General features: G+C 41.7%; 1 protein-coding gene across 3 annotated transcripts in view; it reads right to left on the bottom strand.

The window, feature by feature from the left end:
* RPTOR (regulatory associated protein of MTOR complex 1) overlaps positions 1 to 24157 on the bottom strand; it is a 314905-nt gene that overhangs the window by 264031 nt on the left and 26717 nt on the right. For all 3 annotated transcript variants that reach the window (XM_048818846.2, XM_048818851.2, XM_048818847.2), the window contains exon 2: positions 10029 to 10131. In XM_048818846.2, coding sequence (XP_048674803.1) covers positions 10029 to 10131 — 103 coding nt within the window. The remainder of the gene's footprint in view (positions 1 to 10028; positions 10132 to 24157) is intronic.

The raw sequence follows: 24157 nt of genomic DNA, 5'->3' as shown, positions 1-24157 counted from the left end.
CAACGTCCAACGCAGCGAGCTGGTCCATGTGGCATGATCGTGATGTAAGCAGCAAATCAGGACTTAAAAATATCCCAGTACAGTGGCGCTGGAACAATTTTTAAGGTGGGTGTGAACTGTGCCCCCTCTTTCCCCTGTCTGCACCCCTCACTGCCCCAGGCTGGGGCCAGTGGGCCACAGCTGGGGGCAGCTGCAGAGCCCCAGGTCGGCGGCCAGGACTCCAGGCTGGCAGCAGAGTCCCCTGGACTGGTGGCCGGGACCTGGGGCCGGCAGCAGGCTGAGCGGGGCCGGTGGACAGAACCCCAGTTGGCAGGGGGCCGGCGGCCGGTAATCCAGGCCAGCAGCATAGCCCCTGGGACTCGGGCAGTGAGTGCCACTGAAAATCAGCTCGCATGCTGCCTTCGGCACACGTGCCATAAGTTGCCTACCCCTGGTCTACAACCTTTTTGAGAGAGAGAATAAAGTTTTCCTCACTTTCAGCCTCCTGGCTAGTGCATGTAATAAAATATTTTCATGATAGTCTAAGACAGGCTTCTTTCATGATTCAAGATATTTATTTTAAAGGTAAAACCATCAGTTTCAAATTCATTCACAAAGTTTTTCACCATAGTTACCTAAGGGCAGTATCCATAGGAATTGACCCCAGGTTTATCTACTGTTATACAGAATTGAAGAGCAGCACTGTCTGCAATAACTTGCAATAAGAACATTTTTTCCTCAAAGTGGGAAGTCAAAATCTTCTTAGGAAAAATGTGAGGTGTAACTTTAGGTTTTTAAATATTAAATCTTTGAATATTAAATAAGAGCCAACAACAAAAAATACACCAATCTTGGGGGTAAGGGAGGGGAACAATGGCAGTGAGAGGACCTAGATTTTATATTAATACTCAGAAAAGGTTTATTAACAGAGATTTGGTTAACTCCTTTTTAAAGCTTTTTATACTTTTGAACACAAAGTTCATCTCCCTAGACACTGGAAAGTCACTGTTCCAATATACTTGGCAATTTCAGCTGCTGTTTATCTGCTTTACTCAAAGCCCATGGCCGTGTAACTGGCCACAATGAGTATCAAGAATCTAGAAGCTAGTACTGGCCAGTTTAATGTAGAATCTTGTTGATTCAAAAAGCAAGGTTCATAAAACTGATGAAGTCATATTAGTGTTTTCTTTAGCATAAATACTCCATTGCATACCTCCAGCACCAGAATTTCATAACACCACTTTATAAAGTATGGGGGAAGCTAAAGGTTTTTTTTTTTATGGTTACTGAGATTTTCTTACCAGAACAAAAGCTTTTTCTGGCATATGGCTTCTAACAGCAAAAACAACTAACTAGATGTTAAGAAAGTGACATAGCCCCTATCACAGCAGCAGCATCTGTGGACATCAAGTGCACCCTCCACCAACAAGATGGTCGAGCAATCCATAACCAGATGGCACACTGTTTGTTCTTGAGCTCCCCAGGGGAAGGATGGGGAGCTCAGGAAGCCCCACCAGTAAAGATGTAAGTTAAACCACCTGCAATTACAACATCTCCTGTTATAACAAGAAGGATCTTCCGATTCATATGATTGTTCTGAGGGGCATACACAATCTGATCTAGAGAGACAAGGAGACGCAGATCTGAGTTGTCTATCTGCCAAGAAATGTGCCATAGATCCAAAATATAGTCCCATATCACTTGTTGCCATTGTTCCCTAGAAGGTTGCGTTCAACATACCATTTGTGTTAAGGAAAAGTTAGCACGTGACTCCATTTTGGTTTGGGGCCCACCATTGTTTAAATGCCAGCACATCATACACCAGGAGGAGTGATCCTTAGATACTGAATCCCTGTGAAAATCCTCCTCCTTGTCTCCAGCCTGCCTTGACTCCCAGTATCTGGTTTTTGTCAGTCTCTAACTCCCTGTCTCTTGGACTTGATGTGAGGCCTCCCATCCTGATAATAAAGGTTACTGATGCATGGCTTTAGGACCATGCTGTGTAATTAACATACTGGTAGAGCACGAGGAACGCACCAAGCAGGGATAGGTGGTAGATAAGACAAGGGTTTGTTTATTGGCTAAGGTTTCCAATGCACGAGGGCAACATGCTTTGCTAAAAAGTATATAACCTTTGTATAATCTGTATTTAGGGTCCCCTCCTGGCTAGCAGGGGGGCACCACGCTCGAGCGTAATAAACTTAGTGTCTTTTGGGAACTCTGCAGTTGTGGACTTTGTTTATGTGCCTCAGCCTAGATTCGAACTGTGCGTGTCCTACCAGGTGTAATACGCAGCATTTGTGTGCGTGTCCTCTCAGGTGTAATTCGTAACATTTGAGAGGCTCAACTATTTCAGTAAAAGGGCATCTGACGTCAGCCCCAGTGTTTTCGATATGGCTTTGAGATGAAATTGTGAAGTAAGCTGTTTGAACAATTGCCTGCACACAATAATGTGGCCAGGGCTCTGCCTTCACATTTAACCACCAGGGGGAGCAATGCTAGCCATGAGTGGAAGGTAGGAGACTGGAACTGTCCACATCGCAAAAGTAAGGATACAAAGGGCAGGGTTGATCGAGTCCAACCAGCCACAATGACTACTGGAGCCCCAGACTGCGGCACAGTATTCAACAGGTGCAATAATGAGGATATTGGTAGATATCTATAAGGGTGCAGCACTGAAGCCCCAGGAGTAGCTGGCAAGCCCACGGAGCAATGCGAATCTCAACTGGATTTTAGCACATCTTCTCGTTGTGTTATTGAAAGGACAGAGAGCAGTCAGGCTTCATCCCCAAATAAGTAGGGTACAGTTCAAAAATGATTGGCTGATTGTTCAGAAGGATCTGTAGCTGTAAATAAGCTAATCTGCTAGTGAGATGGAAAGCACATTTAGGTTCTGTCACCACTTCAAATAATACTTGGCCAAGATGTCAAGGTCAAATAGCAGGCAGGACTCTAGCTGCTCAAAGCTCTTTCTGGCTATTGCCAGGCAGATGTCAACAGTGTACACAAACAGTTGCCAAGGTGGGCAGCAGGGTAGCTGTATATACCAAAAATCAACACTAACGTTTAAATATACCGTTTTTTTCTTCATAAAAAGGTTTATTTCTTAGGCATTTTGGGAGATGAATCATTAATCCTTTTGCAAGCACTGAGATTTTAGAAGAGATGCAAAGAGAAGAAAATCCATGGGCTTTCCCATTCAGTTTTATCCAAGAAGAGCTATCTAAATAAATTCTAGGTCAGGCCTTGCTTCACAAATAGGGCCCTACCAAATTCACGGCCAAGAAAAATATGTAAAAATCTGGTCTCCCACCATGAAATCTAGCTTTTGTGTGCTTTTACCCTAGACTATACAGATTTCATGGGGGAGACTAGCATTTCTCTAATTGGACTTCTGACCCAAAAGGGAGTTGCGGGGGGTGTCACAAGATTATTTTAGGGGAGTCATGGTATTGCTTCTGTGTTGACTTCAGAGCTGGGCAGCTGCAGAGCGACGGCTGCTGGCGAGGTGCCCAGCTCTGCAGGCAGCACCCTGTCAGCAGCAGCGCAGAAGTAAGGGTGGCAACACCATACGATGCCACTCTTACTTCTGCACTGCTGCCTTCAGAGCGGGGCGGACGGAGAGTGGCGGCTGCTGACTGAGGGCCCAGCTCTGCAGACAGCACCATACCAGGCCACCCTTACTTCTGTGATGCTGCTGCTGGCGGCGGCTCTGCCTTCAGAGCTGGGCTCCCCGCCAGCAGCCACTGCGTTCCAGTTGCCCAGCTCTGAAGGCAGCACCTGACCAGCAGCAGCGCAGAAGTAAGGGTGGCCGTACCGCAACCCCTCCTACAATAACCTCGTGGACCCTCTCCCCCACAACTCCTTCCTGGGTCAGGACCCCTGCAATTATAACACTGTGAAATTTCAGATTTAAATAGCTGAAATCATGAAATTTATGATTTTTTAAAATCCTATGACCACGAAATTGACCAAAATGGACCTTGAATTTGATAGGCCCCTATTCAGAAATTAATGAAAGTTTAGCCAATTTATTTCTTTGGGGAAGATCAGTCCTTTAATGCAAAAGCTCCTTTAATGCAAAAGCAGGGCACTCTGCACGAATGATCCTGCAGTTCCAACAGTCACCAATATAGTCTCTAGGTAAAAAAACCTCTATTTTAAACTGCAACAATGTATTTTCTCCACTATTCTGAAAACAAGCAAACTGTGGAAAAGCTGCACTCAGCCTATTGTCATTTAAGCCAAATTTCAACCACAAGCCCTTTGGGACTGGTGAATAATAAATCTTCAAAAACCCCTCAGACTTCATCAAAGAAATACTGATAGCAGGTTAACTATACAAATGTGCTACCACAGTACCCCTTTGATTAAAAAACAAAACACACTGGCAATCATACCGGATTACTTAACAGTTCAAGCTGAATTTATGAAAATGCATAAAAGGCCTAATGAACAATACTTTAGTTTCACCTAGTGAAGCCATGTGTACTGTGGGCTTTGGAATGCCTCAGGGGTTACCAGCATTTTTAATGAGGTCCTTTCACAGCCTTGTACAAAAATAATGAACTTGGTGCCACTCTATAAAACCAGCCAACAAAGGGGTTAATAATCAGAGGTTGGACACCAGGGAGACTAGGCACATTCAATAAGTAACTTTTTAAAAAGTTTACTCACCCACTATGGGCTAACCTGTGCCTTCTGGAGGACTTCATGCTGAACAACAGGACTGACATTATCAAACCTCATACTAACGCTTGAAAATAGCGATAGCCTTGGCAGAATTTGACTAATTAGATGGCAATGTGCACAGGGAGTGGCATTTGTGGAGAGATGAAGAGAACCTCTTTATAATTTTAGTTATTGATTTTATTATACAGGAATAAGTCAATATATTATATTTTCTCTTTACTGAGATAGGGAAGAGGCAGTAATCTTTCCATTTAGTTACAAAATAAGACCAACAACTGAAGCTGGTAAAGGCTGTAGCAATTATAATTTTACAGTTTGCATGGCGGTCCCAATGGCTGCAGCATTTTTGGCAGGGAGGAGGGACAAAGAGCTCATGCAGAAACACTTTCATTTTCTTGTGACTTTTACAGACACATGCTCTGACATTTTAAATAAATGGACGAAAATGGGCATTTCTTTATGTATATCGAGCACAGCTTTATAGTTATTGCATTTCCAAACAAAGGCCCTGACAAACCTCTCTACATATTCCTGCCTTGCTTTGATGCACAACTTCTATTCGGTGGTATATATAAAAAGAGATTTCTGCAGAATTACATCTCCCCCTGTTCAGCATTCAGCTCATTTATAGCACTTTTAAACAGAGATTTTTCTTTGCATGCTACAGGGCATGCATCTTCTAGGATGGCATTTTCTTCATTACTGTAGTGGCATTTAATGTCTGACCATAAAACAAAACAAAACAAGAAAGGACAGGTGTCATTCCTCTAAAAAGCAAAGGAAGCATTATGGAAACAGTGTGTATTACCTGGAGTAGAAGCCGAATCTTCGTTTTCATGAAGACAAATAGGAAACAAGTTCAGCCATGTTTCTCTGCTCATTGAGGGCAAATTAACAGAGATATGCACACCAGTCCCTCACCTTGCTAGAATTCATAACTGCATACTTCCTTCAACTCTCATTCCAGGGAGATACATGGGACAGATTCAAGGAAAGGCAAAGGGAAGGAAGAATTACCTAATCACTCTTTAGACTCCATGTTTTTTAATTTATTAGCTAAGCACCAAAGGTGTCTGGATAAGACTGCCACAGCAGCAAGGGTTAGTCCACAGAATCGTCTTACAAAACAATTCACAAGCACATTCAAAGCAGTGGGCCTTGGCAGTTATAGTACAGCCCTTAAAATGTCGTATTTTGTCAATAAGCCTCTAAGCTTTAATGCTATAATTTTAACTCTGAAGTTTCAGCAGCACTATGGACTACAACATGCAAACACAATGTGGACACCATCAATCATCAGCTGGCGTTGACTTGCTAGCAGACCACATCACAAGTGGGTAGTGCTCCTCTTGGATGGCTCAGTTTGTCCTCAAGCAGAATTTCCAGAGGGTAGTTTGGGGCATTTGCTCATCCGAGGTTCTAGTTTGTCTCCCTTCCTGTGCAATGTGTACACTGGGCTTGTGGAAGGGTTAGTGAAGAAGCATGGGATAAGGTACCTGATGATGATGACACTTAGCTCTCAATGACTTCCCTGATGTCTGGTTGACATTAGGAGGTTCTGAATGAAGGCTAGATGGCAAAGACCAAAGTAATTCTGATCGTTTCAGGGAAGTATCCAGGAGGCATGATAAGAACTGCATCTGACTTTTTGATTGAGTGTGCCGGCCATCTACTACTAGAGTTCACAAGATAGGACTCTAAATTCAATCCTAACTCCTGTTAAATGACACTATAACAGCACTACCCAGGATGGCTCTCCCCCCTCCACCGGCAGCTAGCCAAAATATTATGAAGGATTCTTTCATAACAAGGAGTTGTTACCATAATCCATGCTTTTGTTATCTCAAAACAACATTGCAGTAAAGGTTTTATGGGACTTTTATGTAAAAGTGTAAAAGGCACTTTTATATATTTTAAATTAAAACAAAAGAACTGTACTCAATTTTTCTTGCGGTTGTCAATCACTAATCATCATATTTGGAGGAGTCCTGATTGTTCATTTTGTCCTGTCCCCACCCAATTTAGTTTTTGATGAGTTTCATATTTCACTCAAGAAATTAATGCTACAAACTGCTCATTCCAGCAAATACATCTGGTGCATTGGAATACATTTGTGGGTGCATGTTCAGTGCTTTTTAACTACTTTAACATCTTCAGCATTTTTGACATCTTTGGTAAGAAAAGTTGAATACCAGTTTCAGTGAGGGTGGAAACAAGAGAAAGCCAATTTTGAAAACCAGGAACTCTGTACAATGGAGAATTTGCTTCAGTCTGTTGTAAGCCCCAAGATTCCAAGTTCTAGATGCCATGCCTTTTGGTTTCATTTACTGATGAGGCTAGACATTTTTGACTTCCAGTTAAAAAACACACAGCTGTTAAGACAGCTTGCACATGAGAAATACTTCACATCCCAACATCATTAGCACGAGACGAATTTGACAGCAATCTAACTTTTGCCCCAAAACATGGGGGAAATCCCCATTTTCCATTAAAAGGCCAGAGACAGGTATCCACCACCACAGTAACGAAGCACACAGTCATAAGAGTAAGGGCTGTCAGCAGGATGGTTTCTGGGAAGGATCCTTTGCAGATAAATCTCTGCATTAAGCATCTTCACATAACTTTCATATGACTTGGTATTATGTCTCTTCATATAACCTTGTATTAAACCTATCCACATATAACCTCTATTTTCATACAACTTTCTATCGAGTCCTTTGATATAGGAAGTTTGTATCAGATCCTTATATAGAAACTTTGTATTGAACCTTGATATAACGTTATAGCCCCTAAAATAGTATAATTAAAGGTAGAAGAAAAATGTCTTTTTGCTAGAGTAGAATAAAATCTCCCCCGCACTTTGTAATCAATAGCCCTGTTGAATGAATGACATGTGAATGAGAAAGGCATGGAAGGCAGGCACCTTCAGAGAGCTGCAACAGTTGGAGAGGGGATGGAAGCCAGGCCCAAGAACAATAAAACTTGTCAAGTGGGCTCACTAAAGAAGATCAGACATACTGACGGCCTTGGGTGTTAGAAGCAAGCACCTTCTTTTGGGAACACCCTCTCTGCAGCATTGGGACAACACCCAGAGGGAAGCAGCACAAAGGACCAATGGACACAGACCCAGATTTTGAATCTGGGACAGATTTGCATGAGAGGGAAGCTGCTATAAATGTGAGGTGTCTGCAGATGACTCTGGGTCTCGTCTTGTCAACATTGGAGCATCGATCCGGATCGGCAGAAGCCCGGCTCCACCCTCACCCCATCTAACTCACCTGGCCAGTGAAGTTAAGGGGAGCAACTAGTTGGTAACAACAACAAGACGGAGTATGCTTGTGTGTGTATTTGAGTGTATGAGTGTAATATATATCAGCGGTTCTCAAAGCTGGTCCACCACTTATTCAGAGAAAGCCCTGGCAGGCCGGACCGGTTTGTTTACCTGCCGCGTCCGCAGGTTCGGCCGATCGCAGCTCCCACTGGCCGCGGTTCACCGCTCCAGGTCAATGGGGGCTGCGGGAAGCGGCACGGGCCAAGGGACATGCTGGCTGCCCTTCACGCAGCCCCCATTGGCCTGGAGCGGCAAACCGCAGCCAGTGGGAGCCGCAATTGGCCGAACCTGCGGACGCGGCAGGTAAACAAACCGGTCCGGCCTGCCAGGGCTTTCTCTGAATAAGTGGCGGACCAGCTTTGAGACCCGCTGATATATATCATATGCATATGATAAATGTTTGATTGATACATGTATTACCAATAAATGTGGCGTTTTCCCTTATTCCCCCTGAAAAGATCCTGTGCGGTACTTTAAGTACAAAATTTTGGTGGAGAATTGCGAAAGAGGGAAAGGTACCATGAGCATTTATTGAGTAATGAAACTAACTTTGATACTGAGTAATGGAAAAGTATTAAGTAGTATGGAAAAGTGATCATAAACATTGAAAAGTATTAAAAAGTGATCATTAAAGGTGTGCACGACCCCAGTGGCTGAAGCCCGGGTAAAGAGAGGAGAAGATGTAGCTGTCTCACTCCCCCAGTCGTAGAGTGCTGGCATGAGGAAGAAGGGAGGAGAATTAAATTTCTCGCTCCAGGAAAAGAAGTATTGGTAAATAAGAGTGAAGAGGATAAGCAGTGCTATTTTAGCCCCAGTAGGAGGTTGGGTCTACTAGAAAATGTTTAAACGTAAGCAGTCTTTTAAGAACGTATATGAGTGTAATATATATCATATGCATATGATACAGTGTTGATTGATACATGTATTACCAATAAATGTGGCATTTTGCCTTATTCCCCCTGAAAAGATCCTGTGCGGTACTTTAAGTACAACACCTTATCTTCTAAATTCATGCCCCCAATCCAAAATAGCCAAAGAGTTTTTTAGGACATGGTCTTTTTAAAATGTAACCATCTAGTGCTTTACTTAGGCACTTTGTAAACCTAAAAAAAATAAACAGCTAACAGAATCATCTTTTTCCTCCACATGTTGCATTTTGGAATAAACCAGGAAGTAGTGCATACCACAGCACTTACTGTTGGGGAAATAATTGCCTAAAGCCATCTTTACACTACCAAATTATGTCCTCATAACTTATGTCAGCATACAGCCACCACAGTTATTAAATCGCTTGTGTGCGCGCACACTTGGCTCCTTGTGTTGGCAGCGCGCATCCTTATCAGACACACCTGTGTCGACTGTATTGCCAGTGTGGGGCATTATGGGATGGCTCAAGGAGGCCATTTACAGTCCATGTAAGTAACGCAGTGTCTACACTGACACTGTCGACCTAATTACACCGAATATAACTCTATGCCGCTCAGGAAAGTGGTGTTACTAAATCAGCATAGAAAGGCACTTACATTGGCAGGAGCCAAACTTAAGTAAAGATACTTCCACAGCTAGGTTGTCACAAGGCAGCTTATGTTGACCTAATTAATTAATTAGCCTCTTACAGTTTGTATGGCAACTTCCACCTTCTCTGTGTGTGTGTGTGTATATATATGTGTGTAAATAAAATCTTCTTACTATAATGTTCCATTCTATGCTCCTGATGAAGTGGGCTGTAGCCCACAAAAGCTTATGCTCTAATAAATTTGTTAGTCTCTAAGGTGCCACAAGTACTCCTGTTCTTTTTGCGGATACGGACTAACATGGCTGCTACTCTAAACCTGTAATTGTGTAGTGTAGACAAGGTCTTATTTACACCAACATATTCAAATCAGATGTCAGATTTTCTTTTGTTGAACCTACCTTTAGCTCAGGAAACACATGCTGGTGGGGCTGCAATGAGCTCACACACCTGAGCATTAGTGAGACAAAGCAACATTTCCAAACTGTTGCCAAAGATATTCAGTCAGCTTACCTATCCAGCACTCCAGACGCGCACAGGGAGTTGTCTTCACCACATCAGGAGGGTCAACACCTACGTTTAAGCACAAAACTAAGGCCACACTAACAGTCTTCATCTAGAAACAAGAGAAAATAATAATGCTTAGTGCAAAAATTCACCACTTATTACCGATGCTGTAATTCTCAGTGCTACCTTATAACTCTCAGAAAGAGTTCAAGTTCAGCTTTGTTAATCCATCCTTAACAAGCAACAGTTTAAGCATTCTGTTAAGAGTGGGAAGAAAAATTGGAGATAAGAAAGCTATGAAAGTTCTCTTTTTGTTCCAGCAGAACGGCGTTAATTCTTACTTTGTTAATCTGCAATCTCACTGAATTCTCACAAACATCCAACAGGTTCACTCCAGTTCTCAGAAGAGATTTAATAAAGCTGTACTTAAGTCTTACATTGCTAAGATTTCTTCATTTCCAGGGCCCATACTGCTGTACATTATGCAGATCAGATGCCAATAGATTTCTGCCAAGCATCCTGGATTAGTCAATGTCTAACTGAAATGCTTTATTAAAAAGTAATGTGAACACACTATTCAAGATTCCAGATCAATAACAGAATACAGTAAACCTTGCCTTAAGTGACCACTCAAGCAATAGACACACACACACAAAATTTAAAAAAAAAAAAAATCAGTGGCCTAGAAGGTGTGGTTTTTGTTTGGTTGGGTTTTTTTTAAGACCTTTAATGTGTGTTGGCAATCTGAGGTACACTTAAAGTGCTCTCCTTAAAAAGGGGGTGTATGATGTGAATGTACCTTTTTTTTCCCCAAGTGAAACATAAAAATGAAAAACTTGTTTTTTAAAAAATATTAAACCTTTCAGGAGCAGAGTTGGGGATATTACCTATAACAGAACTGCAATCTTTACTCTTTAGGAGTTTGTCTCCAGCTTTTGGAGAGTGGGGAGAGAGGGAAGCCCCCAGAACTCTAGAATACATATTCTGGGAAGGACTTGGAATTTTTAATTATTTTTTTAAAATTTTACAGTTCATCTTTAAGACTCCACCACATCTGACAAGTTCTCAAATAAATTTGATAACCTTAATGGAACTTTTATGACAATATTAACCCTTATGCTGCTACCTATGACTAATATTCCTAGAGACACATGGTGGGTAAAGTAATATCTTTTATTGGACCAACTTCTGTTGATAAAAGAGACAAGCGTTGGAGCCACACAGAGCTCTTCTTCAGGTCTTGGAAAGGTACTCCAAGTGCAACAGCTAATTGCAAGGTAGAACAGGTTGTTTAACAGGAGTAGTTAGCATACATTCTAAGGGACCATTAAAGGTAGAATGGCCCGTTAACACCTCTGCAGTCATAGGACAAAAGGAAGGAGTCAGTTGGTTATTGGTTGTTGTAATAAGCCATAAAACCAATGTCACTGATCAGTCTATGATTTCTGATGTCTATCAGAGAAATGAATTCAGGCTCCCTGGATCATCTTTTGAAAGTGTTGTGCAGGCTTCCTTTGAGGATAAGGACTGATAGATCAGATATAGAGTGATTGCTTTGTGAAAAGCGTTCACCCACAGTTGACAGGGTGTTTTTGTCTTATCATTTGAGAATGTAGTGGTTGTCTGGTTTCACCCACATAGTTCTTACTGGGGTATTTAGTGCACTGGATGAGGTATACCACATGTTGTGATAGACATGTGAGGGATCCATTGAAAGGTGTGTTGTGGGAGCATTGATCATTGTAGTGGTGGAGATATGTCTGCAGGTCTGGTGCCACTTTAGAATCAAAGAATCTTAGGACTGGAAGGGACCTTGACAGGTCATCTAGTCCTGTCCCCCACCTCATCACAAGACTAAGTATTATCTAGACCATTCCTGACAGGTGTTAGTCTAACCTGTTCTTAAACATCTCCAATGATGAAGATTCCACAACCTCCCTAGGCAATTTATTCCAGTGCTTAACCACCCTGACAGTCAGGAAGTTTTTTGTAATGTTCAACCTAAACCTCCCTTGCAGCAATTTAAGCCCATTGTTGCCTACCCTCAGAGGTTAAGAAAAACAATTTTTCTCCCTCCTCCTTGTAACAATCTTTTACATACTTGAAAACTTATGTCCCCTCTCAGTCTTCTCTTTTCCAAACTAAACAAACCCATTTTTTTCAATCTTTCCTCAGAGGTCATGTTTTCTAGACCTTTAACCATTTTTGTCACTCTTCTCTGGACTTCCTCCAATTTGTCCACATCCTTCCTGAAATGTGGTGCCCAGAATTGGACACAATACTCCAGTTGAGGCCTAATCAGCGTGAAGTAGAGCAGAAGAATTACTTCTCGAATCGTGCTTACAACACTCCTGCTAATACATCCCAGAATGATGTTTTGCAACAGCGTTACACTGTTGACTCATATTTAGCTTGTGGTCCACTAAGACCCCCAGATCCCTTTCCATAGTTCTCCTTCCTAGGCAGTCATTTCCCATTTTGTATGTGTGCAACTGATTGTTCCTTCCTAAGTAGAGTACTTTGCATTTGTTCTGATTGAATTTCATCCTATTCAGACCATTTCTCCAGTTTGTCCAGATCATTTTGAATTTTAATCCTATCCTCCAAAGCACTTGCAATCCCTCGCAACTCGGTATCGTCCCTTTCCATTGGTGTCCTGGTCTATGGGGCGCTTGCATCTGATGAACTTGGGGAGGTCGGGGGGAGAAGGGAAGGAGTGTTTGAAGGAAAGAAATGCAGGTTCAGGAAAGATTTTTTTTTCAGTATTCGTTGTAGCTGTTTGAGGATACCCTGTATGGGTTCCAGTGCAGAGTGGGAGGTGACAACTGGAGGTGTGCAGTCAAAGGAGGTTCAATTTCTGTATTGAAGCAGGTTCTCTCTGGGTATCCAGGTGACCAGTTCCATAATGCTATCTACTTCTCCAGTGGAGGCTCCTTGTTTGGTGAAGAACAACAGAAATTGGTCCAATAAGAGATATTACCTCACCCACTTTGTCTCTTTAATATCCTGGGACCAACATGGCTACAACTAAAATGTATACAATAATGGCCCTAGAGTTGCACTCATCATTATTTCACCTTCCTTTAAAAACAGCCTCCTTGCAAGAAACCTGACATGACTGAACCTATAAACCTAACTAAACAACTGCACCAAAACTGAATTACAGACCTTTAAAGCAATAAGTGCTACCAAAAAATTCAAAAAAATAAAGCACTTTCTATTTTGTAATATAACGAAACCAAAAACTTTTCAAGCTAACCAGATTACATGGTGCAGCAAAAGGTACCTCAGGCAGTGATCTCAACACTCCCCTGGATCAGGCCTGGCCAGTATTTGGATGGGAGATCACCAAGGGAAAAAGAGTTGTTGCAGGAAGTGCTGGCAGTTCATTAGGAATTACTCTTCCTTCTTTCACCGCGGAAATAAGGCCCCATCTTGGTGCTGTACTTCTGCAGATACCATCTTTAAGACACTATGTAAGTGTCAAAATCTTCAAGAAGTGCATTTTACCCTCCACAGAAACTCTACGATCAATATTGTCTCCACCTTGGTCACCTATTCCCAAGCTGTCATCTCTTAATTTAGGCCCCCATCCTACTTCCATGGACAAAATTATACATGTGCTTGATTGTTTGTGGAATTGGGTCCCTAGACTAAGTGCTTTAAGGGTAAGGGTTCAAGCCAGAATTTTCAAATATTCTGTTTGGAAACAAAGTCTAATGTCTTGAATTGAAAAAAACTAGTTTGACTAAAAGACATGGCTATTTAAATTACCTCACGTTGATTTCCTGCATCCGATGAAGTGAGCTGTAGCTCACATAAATTAGTTAGTCTCTAAGGTGCCACAAGTCCTCCTTTTCTTTTTGCGAATACAGACTAACACGGCTGCTACTCTGAAAGCCTGCAGGTGTGCACTAAGATGCACTCTCCCCACATATCATTTAGTGAGTGCACATTTTTCAATATGAGGAACTTTCAGCTCAACTCGTAAAGCATGCAGAACCCGTAAACTATGTAAGCTACACAGCTCCTGATTGTTCTTTTCCCCCCACACTTTTTCAAAACAGACAAGGAAATTGAATTTGTAAAACTTACTAAAGACTAAGGGCTAGTCTACATTGAGGGCTAGTCTACATTGGCAACACTAAAGAGTTGCCGAGGGGCGTAGGTCCCAGCACTGTTTACAACTTTACACTGTTCACACTGGCACTTTACAGCACTGCAAATTGCTGCACTCAGGGGAGTGTAAAAACTTGCAGAGCTGTTAATTGCCAGTGTAGACAAGCCCTACGTTTGTCCCATTAAAATAACAAGTCAAGAAATTAACATTCCAGCAGCAAACTATGTATTGTTTTTTATTCCTGTGTCTTAGTATTGGAACTCCACAGAGTTAAGAAATACCAATTTTTATATATGTAACCTTAAAAATGCTCTTCATTTTTGCATTAAATATGCCAGTTTTGTGCTACATTAAGCACAGCCGTGTCACTACATTTTAAAGGGTGTTTTTCCTATTCTGTATGTTCAGGATAGCTCACATCTAATATAAAAAGTGTTCTAAATTAAAAAATTAAAGCCTCAAAAAGAGGCTTTTAAGTATACTGAGGTACTATACCTACAGAGGATGTGTGATGTTTTCAGTTTGGAACAAACCACTTGTTTGCCCTTCTTGGTCTCGCCTAAGGCTGTTGATTTGACAGCAACAAAGTAAAACTGATCAAGCAGCACATTCACCACACTTGCTTCCATATCCGCAAGGGGCAGTGCAAATGTATGAAATCCAAACCTGATAGCATCTTAACTTTATCAGTACCTAGGACCAGCACTAAACCAGCTACTAAGTGCTTTTGTCAGACAAAAATACTGCTTAAAAATTACATTTTGCAGCTCTTCCCACCTGCACATTCTCTTCTCCATATCAATACCTAAATTAGTGAAAGGAAACAAAAGAGGCAATTTTCAAAGTAGCAGCCGTGTTAGTCTGTATCCGCCAAAAGAAAAGGAGTGCTTGTGTCACCTTAGAGACTAACCAATTTATTTGAGCATAAGCTTTCGTGGGCTACAGCTCACTTCATCGGATGCATGCAGTGGATTTTTAAAAGAGGCAATGTGGTGCTCTATATTTACGTCAGAACTGTTCAGCATTCCCTTGCCTGTCTGAAGCAAAGCCACCCGCATCTCCACATCCCTGGGGTGCTCATTAAGATTCAGAACAGCAGGCAAAAAACTTATCGCAAAGCTGGAGCCATATAAATGTATAATTTATAAAGAAAGCTAGAAACTGGAGCACATGGCTAAGAGACTATACATGCTAGGAAGGAAACAAAAAAAACCCAGTATGTCAGGATAAAATTTCTACAGCTTCTGCTGATTCCTGCTTCTATCCTAGAGACTCTGCTGCATAGAATTAGCAGGAAAATTGGCTCCTGGTTCCTGGACTGCATCCCAAGCCATGTCCTTGCTAAAAACAACAACAACAACACTGCAGCAATCAGGGATGCAGTACAAGTTAGCCATCACCATGTTATATTAATAAGCATTAAGTCGTGCTTTCTACGGCATAGGTGGAGCAGCACAATCAAGACTCCCTTACCAGCATTTCATGTTGATTCCCCCATGGTTGAAAAGCCCTTAGGAAATGATACACTTTAAAGTAAGAGGCAGAGGTTTCAGAGAGATCTTATATATTAAGCTTTTATTCTAGGACAGAATAAGGGACACTAGTCAAATCCAAATTCATTGTTAAATGCATGTGGATCAGTTGAACAAATATATTTGTTGCTGAACTCCACTTACGAACATGCATGCTAAGAGCATGCCCATGCCTCACTGAGAATGACCCCTTGAATACTTGTAGTGCACGTTTAAAAATCTGGGACACTCTTCAGATCCCAGATTTAAAGTTAGCCAAAACAGATGAATATAAGCACAGTGGGGTAACCTGGCAATTATCCTCAGAAGACGTGTGATCCCCGGTTCGAACTAGAAGGGGCTCAGGAACAGAGAGATACGAATAGGTGTGATTGATACGGTTTCCAACCACTGAAATCAGATTTGATATAAATAAGTGATAATTATATTATGTTTGTATAATAAAATGTTCTGATTAACACTACAGCAAAGGAAACATCCTGAAAGATGAGAAGGCTAGAACACTTAAATAAGGGACTTTGTTCCACGGGATCAGCCCTCCCTTGGGAAATACCTTAACACACAGAATGTTTAGGAACTTCTGGAACGGTAACAACTTTGGGGATCTAAAGGACCCTTGGAAATGCTCAGTATATACCATGGTAAATGGTGAGGAAAATATATGGAAGGGAATTGTGTAGTAAAGGGAAAAAACGAACAAAATTTTGAAATTGAGAAATAATCTGTACACCATGCAAAAGCTTACATGCGTGAATATCCCAGTGATGGGTTTCTGTGAGCAAATTATCCATAACATCTTGCTATAAGGTTTTCTTGCACCTCTCTCTGAAGCTGCTGATACTAACGACAGCTAATGACAGAAGAATGAACTTGACAGACCACTCCTCTGATCTAATATGACAATTCTTATGTTGATGAGGATCTGTATTATATACAACTGTTTCTGATACCATCTAATGTCAAACCATTTCAGACTGCTCTCTAAAGGGAACCTCCAATAGCTACAGTTTGGCTTATGTCTTGAAGCAAATGGATTTATTTCACTTTCCAAACTCTTTGAGGGTTTTTTTGTTTTGTTTAATATTGACTAACTCTGGATGTTCTCATTATTCATATAAATATCTAATTTGTTTTTAATCTTCTAGGCTCCTGGCCTCAAATGATACTGTGTTACAATGAGTTCCGTAGGTGCATTGGGTGAAAAAGTATTTTAAATTCAATTTTATTTCAATTTAGAGCCTAAAAAACTGTCCAGGCACAGTCTCTGAGCACCCTGCAAATTCTAAAAAATTACGAATCAAATGTCAATTTCAGTCAGCTCACCATTCTACCAAAAAACAGCTCTCCATACAAAACACTCCCAACAAATGGGCTAGCATTTTACTCTGCTAATCCAAATGGCAGACAAGAAAAATGGGCCTTGTGGAGTGCTGGCAACTTTGGGTTATTTTTGACTGAAGCAGACAAACATTCCAGATCCCCACGGGCCTTATGAAGAACACTTGCTGACAGCACCCTCGACTAATCTGAGAGGACCTAGCATCAGATGAGGTCTCACCAGTGACTTGTATAATGGGAAGAACACTTCCCGCTCTCTATTGGAAATACCTCACCTGATGCATACTATGATTTCATTACATAGCTGCATCACATTGGCAACTCAGAATCATCCTGTGATCAACTAATACACCCAAGTCTTTCTCCTCCTCTATCACTTCCAATTGATACATCCCCAGATTAGATCAAAAATTATTTTTGTTAGCTGGTAAGTGCATGACCTTGGACTTGGAACTATTAAATTTAATCTGATTTCTATTACTCCAATTTTCAAGGTTATCCAAATCTTCTTGTACGATATTCCAGTCCTCCTCCATATTGGCAATACCTCCCAACTTTGTGTCATCCACAGCTGTTATTAGCACACACTCGCTTTTTGCACCAAGGTCATTAATGTTAAATAAGCTTGGTCCCAAGACCGACCCTTGAGGATCTTCTTTACTAACGTTCCTCCAGCCTGCAAGTTCACCTTTCATTATGATCCTTTGTAGTCTCCCCTTTAACCAGTTCTTACCCACCATTCAATACTTGTATTAATGTCCATCTTCTCTAATAAATTCCCATGTGGGACTGCATCAAATACTTCACTGAACTCTAATTAGATTAGATCTACTGCATTTCTTCTGCTAGAAAATCGATTAGCTTCTCAAAGGAAAATCAGGTTGGTGTAGCACAATCTACCTTTTGTAAAATCACGCTGTAGTTTATCCCAATTAACATTAATGTCCTGAAATAGTTTCTTTCAAAATTTGTTCTCAGACTCTGCACACAACTGAGGTCATTCACCATGCCACGGCCCCCATTACCCTTATTAAAAATGGAGGTAAAGTATATGTTTAAAGATAGTCTAGGTATGGCCCAACACCTAGTCTGCACCACATACTCAGTGTTTAGTGGCCCCACATCTTCTTTCTCAGTTTTCTCTTTAAGTTATATAGCTAAAGAACCTTTTACTGTTGGGTTTAATTTCCTTTGCAAGGGCCCCCAATCAAGGTTCAGCTGTGATCAAAGGCTCTGCTTCTCTCACAACACATTGCCCCCACCAGACTTTCAAACTGAAAACAAATCAGCAAGCAACACACACACTCACTCTCTCTCTCCTTCTCCACCTTCCCTACCCTTCCTCCCCCCCGCCCAAGGAACAGGGGTTTGGCTCCCTTCTCCTCTAACAGATCTCGGCTGTTTCAGCACTGTTTGCTGGCTCTTGTGCCATGGCTCCTGTGTTTTAGGCTCTCTATAGAAAGACTTGCTCATCTAGCAGGTGACTCCTTTTTCAGCAATTCCACCTTTCACATACATTTGAGATGGAGCTCCATCTTGAAGCATTGCGTATGCTACCCTCACATTTAACTGAATGTCCCCTTTTCCTTTGATACAAGGACAAGGGCAGAAGTCTTCTCACCCTTTACGCATGCAGAGAAAAAAAGTTTAAAGAATTCTTCTAAAACGTTCCCTTCAATCAGGTTCCAAGCAAATGTAGTGGTGAAATTTTGTATACATCACTGACAATGTCAACTAAACCATTTCATCACAGTCAAAAAATCTGAATCAACTGCTGATCTGCTTCTGTTTCCACACCTTTGTCAAGAGTTTCTTACTATGCAAGGCTTTTTAAATATTCCCTTAAATTAAGATAGAATACATGTGATATTTCATTTGCAACTAGCACTACGCGTAATAAAGAGTTATTTGATCATCAATTCATTTACTTTCTGAAGACTCCTCAAAAAAGCAGCGACTCGGCTGACACAATCGTTCCCAAGCTGAGAACCGGTTACTACAAGATTATTAAAAAAAAACAGTTTAATTACCTTGACAATATTTTCAAGGTAATCAAACAATGCTGAGCTCTAAGAAAAGGAAGTACAGTTCTAAAACTTAATATTTAAAATTCATTGTGCATAATTGTGATATTCACTGCAAAAGCAAATGAAGCACTTCTTCGTACAAGGCAGCTCTGGGGTTTTTGTTTTTGTTTAAATAAATCTATTGCACACTGCCTGCCAGCTCCAGCGAAGAATGTTATGAGCACCTTGAGCAAAAAGCACACACAGCCACTAAAAATACGGCCATATTGCCAAAAACACATTTAGGGATAGAGAATGGAACATTTTTCAGCAAAAATTACTGATCTTTATATGGGAATCCCTCGATAAAATTCTATAGCCTGTGTTATGCAGGTGGGTCATTCTAGAGGAGGAGAATAATACCTATTGCCCTTAAAACCACTGGATCTATGTTTCATGCTTGTCTCTGCTAGAAAAAATGTCATCTTATGCTTTTGAGACCCATGTTACACTCCGCTACACTACGCTAGATTGCCATTATCACCTAAAAACACACTTCACCAGAAAGACTTACAGCAAAAAGTTTATCCTTTTATACACTATCCAGGCGATGACAATTAATGGTAAATAGAGGAAGGAAAAGGGAAGAGTAGAAGTGCAGGAAATATCATCTCCCACCCTGATACCAGAGAGATTTAGTGTTTTGTTATTCAGAAACAAGTCAGTTAATAATATCTCTCCCAGATACACAGAGCCTCCCATGCATCACTGTCTGATGACCATGCCACTGAGAAGGCAAGTAGCATTACAGCTTAATCGCTTTTTAATTAACACTCAAGTAAATTATAACTTGATGGTTAATTCTTACTAAGAAAAAGTGTGATGGTGTATGACTAATGCAGACTTGCTTATATTAATGAGCTACAGTGATTTACTACAGTAGGATCATAATGCAATTACTTGAGCAAAATCCAGCACCACGTCTTACATCCACCTTTGACTTGTCTTCTGCAGTATAAACAATCACAGATATTTTGGTGCACAAAAAAAAGGGGGTTTTATCATTAATTTAATAGTTTGGGTAATGTTTTGTGCTCAGTAAAGAGGACTGATACCACTGGTTACAGTAAGCTTTCCCTACGAAGCTCTAATTCCCCCTCTGAAACAATACTGGGTCCCTTCGGAGTAGGGGCTGCCAATCATGCAAAACAGAACCCCTGCAGTGGTTTTATGAGCACTGGGAAATCCACTAGTACAATCCACTAGAGACAAGTGGGACTCCAGACTCCTTTTTACTTGTGACATAAAGCCACCTTCAAGCCCAGCTTCCTAGAGATACAGCAGACCATTGAACATGGAGACTGAACTACCTTCATCCCTAGAAGTGGCCGCTGCAAAACAGGTTGAGATACATGAGTTTGCAAGAAATTTTCAATGCCACTGTGGCATCAGTTCTGTGGTAAAACAATTTCATTTTCTAATGCTATCAGTTTAACACCTTACATAAGCACTAAATTTATTTAAGTTAAACTAATGTAAAATGCAGTTTCCAATGACTTGCAGGGAATAACAGCCTACAACCAACTCAGGCTATGTCTACACTAGACATCTTTTAGCAGCACGGCTGTACCATTACAGCCATGCCGCTAAAAGGTGTGCAGTATAGCTGCTCCTTGTTGGCAGGAGAGAGCTCTCCCGCCAACAAAAAACTTCCACCCCCTAAGAGCAGCGGTAGCTTTGTTGGCAGGAGAGCTCTCCCACTGAAAAAAAGTCTTGTTCACACAGGTGCTTTTCGTTGGTAAAACTTTTGTCGTGGGGGTCTCATGGGGGAGAGGGGGTTTCACACCCCTGAACGACAAAAGTTTTACCAACTAAAGTCCAGTGTAGACAAAGTCTCAGTCTGATCAAAAGTTTGTTTACGTGAAGTACTTAAGCACAAGGAGTTACCTGTTTTCCTAAGCTTTTTGGGAGAGAGGCGGGAGGGAAGAGGGATAATGGAGTGAAGCTTATTTTGGGTTTGGAGAAGGTTTGGTTTTGTTTGTTTTTTTTAACAAGGTTTGCTTTTTGGTGTCTTTTTGGCATGTCTTTATTTAAAATATTGACCTCTATAATATGTGCAGAAAATGCTGACAAGCACAACTGTAAACAAATCTAAGGCTATGTCTACGCTGGCACTTTTGTCGGTCGAACTTTTGTCAGTCAGGGGTGTGGAAAAAACCACACCCCTGATCAACAAAAGTTTCACCGACAAAAGCGCTGGTGTGGACAGTGCTAGGTCGGGGGGAGATGCTCTCTCTCGCTAGCATAGAGTGGCTACCCGGAGACCTTACAGCAGCTCAGTTGCAGAGGTACAGCTGTTCCACTGTAAGATCCGCAGTATAGACATATCCTAAATTTAAAGTATTTCCAAACACTAGGTGACAATCCAAGACAGACTGCATTACAATTAGCATTACAAATTTATAAATGCCAGCATCCACAGAGTTAAAGAACTTAACCCACTAATCCCAATGCTATAGGCTTGCTTCCTGTCCATGTAAGATCTCCTCTGAGTATCAGTCAAGTTATTACCTCAGTTACCGTAATTCCTGTCAAGCACCAAATAAGAAACTGGCCTTCCAAACATCCTCTGTTCTCAGAACTGTGCGTGCTTCTCCATTTTAACACTCTAGAAAAGGTCAGCTATTTAGTACTGACTCCTCTCTCCCAAGTACATAAATCCTGCCTTCACCCTCAGTGTAACTTGACCTATTTATGGCAAAGAGTCCTGTGCACCTTATAGGCTAACAGACGTATTGGAGCATAAGCTTTCGTGGGTGAATACCCACTTCGTCGGATGCATGTAGTGGACATTTCCAGAGGCAGGTATAAATCTGCAAGCAAGAATCAGGCTAGGGATAAGGAGGTTAGTTCAGAGAGGATGAGGCCCTCTTCTAGCAGTTGAGGTGTGATCACCAAGGGAGGAGAAACTCCTTTTGTCGTTGGCGAGCCAGTCACAGTCTTTGTTTAATCCTGAGCTGCTGGTGTCAAATTTGAAAATGAACTGAAGCTCAGCAGTTTCTCTTTGAAGTCTGGTCCTGAAGTTTTTTTGCTGCAGGATGGCGACCTTTAAATCTGCTATTGTGTGTCCAGGGATATTGAAGTGTTCTCCTACAGGTTTTTGTATATTGCCATTCCTAATATCTGATTTGTGTCCATTTATCCTTTTACGTAGGGATTGTCCAGTTTGGCCAATGTACATAGCAGAGGGGCATTGCTGGCACATGATGGCATATATTACATTGGTGGACGTGCAGGTGAATGAATCGGTGATGGTGTGGCTGATCTGGTTAGGTCCTGTGATGGTGTCGCTGATGTAGATATGTGAGCAGAGCTGGCATCGAAGTTTGTTGCATGTATTGGTTCCTGAGTTAGAGTTACTATGGTGCAGTGTGTAGTTGCTGGTGAGAATATGCTTCAGGTTGGTGGGTTGTCTGTGGGCAAGGACTGGCCTGCCTCCCAAGGCCTGTGAAAGTGAGGGATCGTTGTCCAGGATGGGTTGTAGATCACTGATGATGCGTTGGAGAGGTCTTAGCTGAGGACTATATGTGATGGCCAGTGGAGTTCTGTTGGTGTCTTTCTTGGGCTTGTCTTGCAGCAGAAGACTTCTGGATACACATCTGGCTCTGTTGATCTGTTTCCTTATTTCTTCGTGCAAGTATCTTAGTTTTGAGAATGCTTGGTGAAGATCTTGTAGGTGTTGGTCTCTATCTGAGGGGTTGGAGCAAATGCGGTTGTACCTCAGCGCTTGGCTGTAGACAATGGATCATGTGGTGTGTCCAGGATGGAAGCTGGAGCCATGCAGGTAGGCATAGCAGTCGGTGGGTTTTTGGTATAGGGTGGTGTTAACGTGACCGTCACTTATTTGCACCGTGGTGTCTAGGAAGCGGACCTCCCATGTGGATTGATCCAGGCTGAGGTTGATGGTGGGTGGAAGCTGTTGAAATCGTGGTGGAATTCTTCCAGGGTTTCCTTCCCATAGGTCCAGATGATGAAGATCTCATCAATGTAGCATAGGTAGAGAAGGGGAGTGAGTGGACAAGAGCTGAGGAAGCATTGTTCCAGGTCAGCCACAAAAATGTTGGCATATTATGGGGCCATGCAGGTGCCCATAGCGGTGCCACTGGTCTGGAGGTATATATTGTCACCAAATTTGAAATAATTGTGCATAAGGATAAAGTCACAGAGCTCAGCAACCATCCTGCAGCAAAAAAACTTCAGGACCAGACTTCAAAGAGAAACTGCTGAGCTTCAGTCCATTTTCAAATTTGACACCAGCAGCTCAGGATTAAACAAAGACTGTGACTGGCTCGCCAATGACAAAAGCAGTTTCACACCTCAACTGCTAGAAGAGGGCCTCATCCTCCCTGATTGAACTAACCTCCTTATCCCTAGTCTGATTCTTGCTTGCATATTTATACCTGCCTCTGGAAATGTCCACTACATGCATCCGACGAAGTGGGTATTCACCCACAAAAGCTTATGCTCCAATATGTGATACTTGACCTATTTATGACATCCAGGACACTTGCCTCTAAGTATCAGAAGAGTAACAAAACAGAGACCAAAACTAAGGACACAGTACCAGCTCATTCTGTGGGATGAGGGGCCTGTGTGCACCCTGGCACTCATACAGGCCTGGTTCCCCGCTCCCTGGCATCATTACTTACTCCCTTGCAATGTACCCTTCTACCGGTCTTAAATAAATGTAGATTCTCTCTCTACCACCTCCTCCCTCCCCAAAAGCCACACAGTTATGGAATGTCATACACAAGAGAGTTGCATGAAATTAGAGATATACAGGATACCACTTAGTTCTACAAGAAAAAGGATTTGTCAAAGACTATGCTCCTTCCCCCAATTTTTAGTATTTAACGAGCAGCTTTATTTAAAATATGCGCTTTGGGGAATATGGCAAACAAACCCATTTCACACAGATGAAGATCATGCCCTTTTGTGAAACAAACTACCACAATGTATTGTAACTGTAGTAAACCCCAAGCAAGGAACCAGTCCCAGAACCATTACAAGTTTAGCTATATATCTTCTTAGATATCTTATGTATGGTTAATGCATGCATCAACAGGGTACCCAAGTGCC

This window comes from Caretta caretta, chromosome 14 (genome assembly GCF_965140235.1).
Source record: "Caretta caretta isolate rCarCar2 chromosome 14, rCarCar1.hap1, whole genome shotgun sequence".
In the NCBI taxonomy this organism is placed as follows: Eukaryota; Metazoa; Chordata; order Testudines; family Cheloniidae; genus Caretta; species Caretta caretta.
The sequence above is the reverse complement of the archived record's forward strand: the minus strand, read 5'-3'. Positions and strand labels throughout refer to the sequence as shown.